The 3,103-nt window shown below is 37.8% G+C and overlaps 1 protein-coding gene across 1 annotated transcript; it reads right to left on the bottom strand.

Annotated features, from left to right (window-relative positions):
* Window positions 1–663: 663 nt before the first annotated feature.
* On the bottom strand, window positions 664–1,628 carry LOC123819321 (olfactory receptor 56B4-like). Its single transcript, XM_045839630.1, is given in 2 exon segments — window positions 664–692; window positions 695–1,628. Coding segments are annotated over 2 exon segments (963 nt in total).
* Between the last annotated feature and the right edge of the window lie 1,475 nt (window positions 1,629–3,103).

The following is a 3,103-nucleotide window of genomic DNA, read 5'->3' as shown; positions in this document are numbered from 1 at the left end:
TCTGTATGAGCTTATGGTTTCTGACATTGCTTCTGTCCTAGTGCTGCTTCTAAGAGTTTGTTCTCCAAGGTGAAATCACATGCAAACTTCCTGAGGTCATTCTCCAGACCATGGTCCAGGATACTTCCCGTGACATATAGTATTCAGCAGACCTGTGCCTCCTGACAGACTGTATCATGAATTAAATGTTTATTAAGTATCTATGCATATTAAGGGCAAAGTTGCGTAATGAGGTCAGGGAAGATACAACATGAATGTGTTTCAGGGCCCTTGTTTTCAGAAGTATGCATTTTTGTTACATGTACAAATGTTAAAATTTAATTTACTTTGAAATAATTACAGCTACTTTCTAAGGGCATTTTCTAAGACCATTTTCTTCTTTCCCTAAGAAGAAAACTTTACTACACAGTTAAATGAATTAGCTATGAATTAGTATAAGTGTGTCAATCCCCGAGTGGAGACAATGCTCTAGAAATGTTCACATTTTACTGTTATTTCCAGTGATAGAAAATTGCATCATAATTTTCATATGCCTATTTTGATTAGTGAGGCTGAAAGGTTTCCTGATGTTATTGGCCATTTTTCCTCATTTTTACCATCCAGGCTTGTTCAGAGCTACAACCTCTTTGTTCCTAACACCCGTATGGTGTCCTAAAGGTGAGGTTACTTTGTGGACACATCTTCACCCATTCAAGCAGCCTCTGGAAGCCCCGTCTGAGCTCATGCATCCTGAGGGCATAAACCATGGGGTTGAGAGCAGGGGGAATGACATTGTGTAGCACATTAAGGAGTACAGGGATAAGGGGAATCTTTTTCTCTACAAGGTGTGTAACAGACAGCACAATAATACCTGTATAGAAGAAGAGGATGAGGATGAGGTGTGAGCTGCAGGTGCTCAGAGCCTTGGACATTGCTTCTGCTGAGTTCAGCCTCAGTACAGTGTGAAGGATTAGGGCATAGGAAGAAAAAACCAGAGCCATATCACTCCCAACCAGGATCCAAGCTAACATCAGTTGGTAGAATTTGTTCACAGTGATGTCATCACAAGCCAGGCTGATAACACCCAAGTTAGAACACAGGCAGTGGTCAATTTCATTCTTGGAGCAGTAGAGCCTTTGGGCAGCCAGTACAGGCACTGGGATGGTGAACAGGCAATTTCTGAGCACCATGAATCCTATGACTCTAACCATAAAAGCTTCAGTGACTATGGTGGGATATCGCAGTGGGTGACAGATGGCTATGTATCTGTCCACTGCCATGCAGAGGAAGATACCAGACTCCATGCAAATGAAGCAGTGGATGACATACATCTGAACAAAACATTCAGGGAGGCTGATGGCCTTGGCATCAAACCAGAAGATGGCTATAATCTTGGGCATAATAGTGCTGGCCAAGCCAATGTCCACAACTGCCAATATGCTCAGGAGATGGTACATGGGCTCATGGAGTGTGGACTCATGTTGGATAGTGATCAAGATGAGGATATTGGCAGCAAGAGCTAAAAGATAGAGCAGAGCCAGGGGCAGGGAGAGCCAGTGCTGCCACTCATGAATGCCTGGGAGCCCCATCAAGATGAACAGGGAAATCTGGAGACTGGAACTGTTGGTAAGATTGGTGGAGGTATCCATGGCACCAGTGCCCTGTTCTCAGTGTCTGTCCATGAAACTGGAATAGGAAAGGGGTTGCATTTGAAAGTTCAGCTAAGGGTCTCAATTAGAGACTTCCAATAATGACCCAGTTTATTTAATTGTGAATTAACATCACTTTTTTTTTTGGCTCTTGGAGATATTCCACAGAGTAACAATAAAGAAAGCCAAAACTAGTTGTAAATAGAGAGGTTTGAATAGCAAATTGTCATCACCACTAGCATGTCTAATGAGCCTGTCCAAATACATCAACGATAATCTTATCACCAACAGATAACAAATATTAATATTTGGTTTACTCAATTCCTCTTTTCTGTTTTCTGTTTAAGCAGTTTACATCATATGGAGATAATTTTGTATCTTGTCTTTGTCTTTCAGCAGTATGTTCTAAGACAACATAGGTGCTCAGTAAAAAATTACTGCATGAATACAAATGAACCACATTTCAGCGCCATTAAAGCAATGTAGGTTCTTAATTTTAATGACCACCTTATATTCCTATATTTGACCATTTCATAAATTACTAACCAATATTTTATTTTCAGATTATTTCCTTAGAGTGGAATTTCAGAAATAAACAAAAGTGACACATACAAAGAACATAGCCATCTTAACATATTAATTTTAACAGTATTTTGATATTCTGAGTGTTATATATATGCATGTTAAAACATAAACATAATAAAAACATTAAACCCACTCTTAGGATTCTCAAATTCTTTTCTTTTCTCCATAGGCAGTCAGTAATAATTTCTTGAGAATCCTTCCAGAGATAGTTTTTTCATGGACAAAAATATATGTATTAACTATTTTCCCATAAAAGACAAAACAAATCTAATCATACTAATTAGAACTTTGTTATCCTTTGTTTCCTTGACTTCTTTTTCTGCTTAGTTTTCTTGGAGACTGCTTCATATCACCATATAGATACACCTCATTGTTGTGAAGTTGCATGGTTTTCTACCATATGAATGTCTGATATTTTCATGAGAGCTTTTGACGAACATTGGTATTTCCAGTATTTTGCCATTGAAAATAAAATTATTAAAATGTGCTTGCTCATATATCTGTAAGTATATGTGTAAATTTATACATAGGATAATTTCCAAGAAGTGAATTCCTGGCGTAATGGGAAAAAATTATTTTGACTGATACTGCCAAATTTTCTTTGCAAGAGGCATTTCTGGTCCTGTACGACAGTAGTGCACTTTTAATGCTCCTGCTGTACACTGGAAGGTTGCTTCATAGATACATTGTAGTACTTTACACACCCAGAATTTGTTCATGAGTGTGTCTATTTCATCACACCCAACCATAACTGAAAATTTTAATTTAAAAACCTTTATTAATGGAATAAGTAAAAATTGAAATTTTAGTTTTAGTTCACCTGTCCCTTCATTTAGTGATCTTTGACATTTTCAGAGGTTGTTTTTTTTCCCATTGTATACATAGCCAAT

The sequence above is a fragment of the Phyllostomus hastatus genome, unplaced genomic scaffold (genome assembly GCF_019186645.2).
Source record: "Phyllostomus hastatus isolate PE091 unplaced genomic scaffold, TTU_PhHast_1.1 phas_contig_304, whole genome shotgun sequence".
Classification (NCBI taxonomy): domain Eukaryota; kingdom Metazoa; phylum Chordata; class Mammalia; order Chiroptera; family Phyllostomidae; genus Phyllostomus; species Phyllostomus hastatus.
Note: the sequence above shows the minus strand (reverse complement) of the source record. Positions and strands in the feature narration are given on the sequence as shown.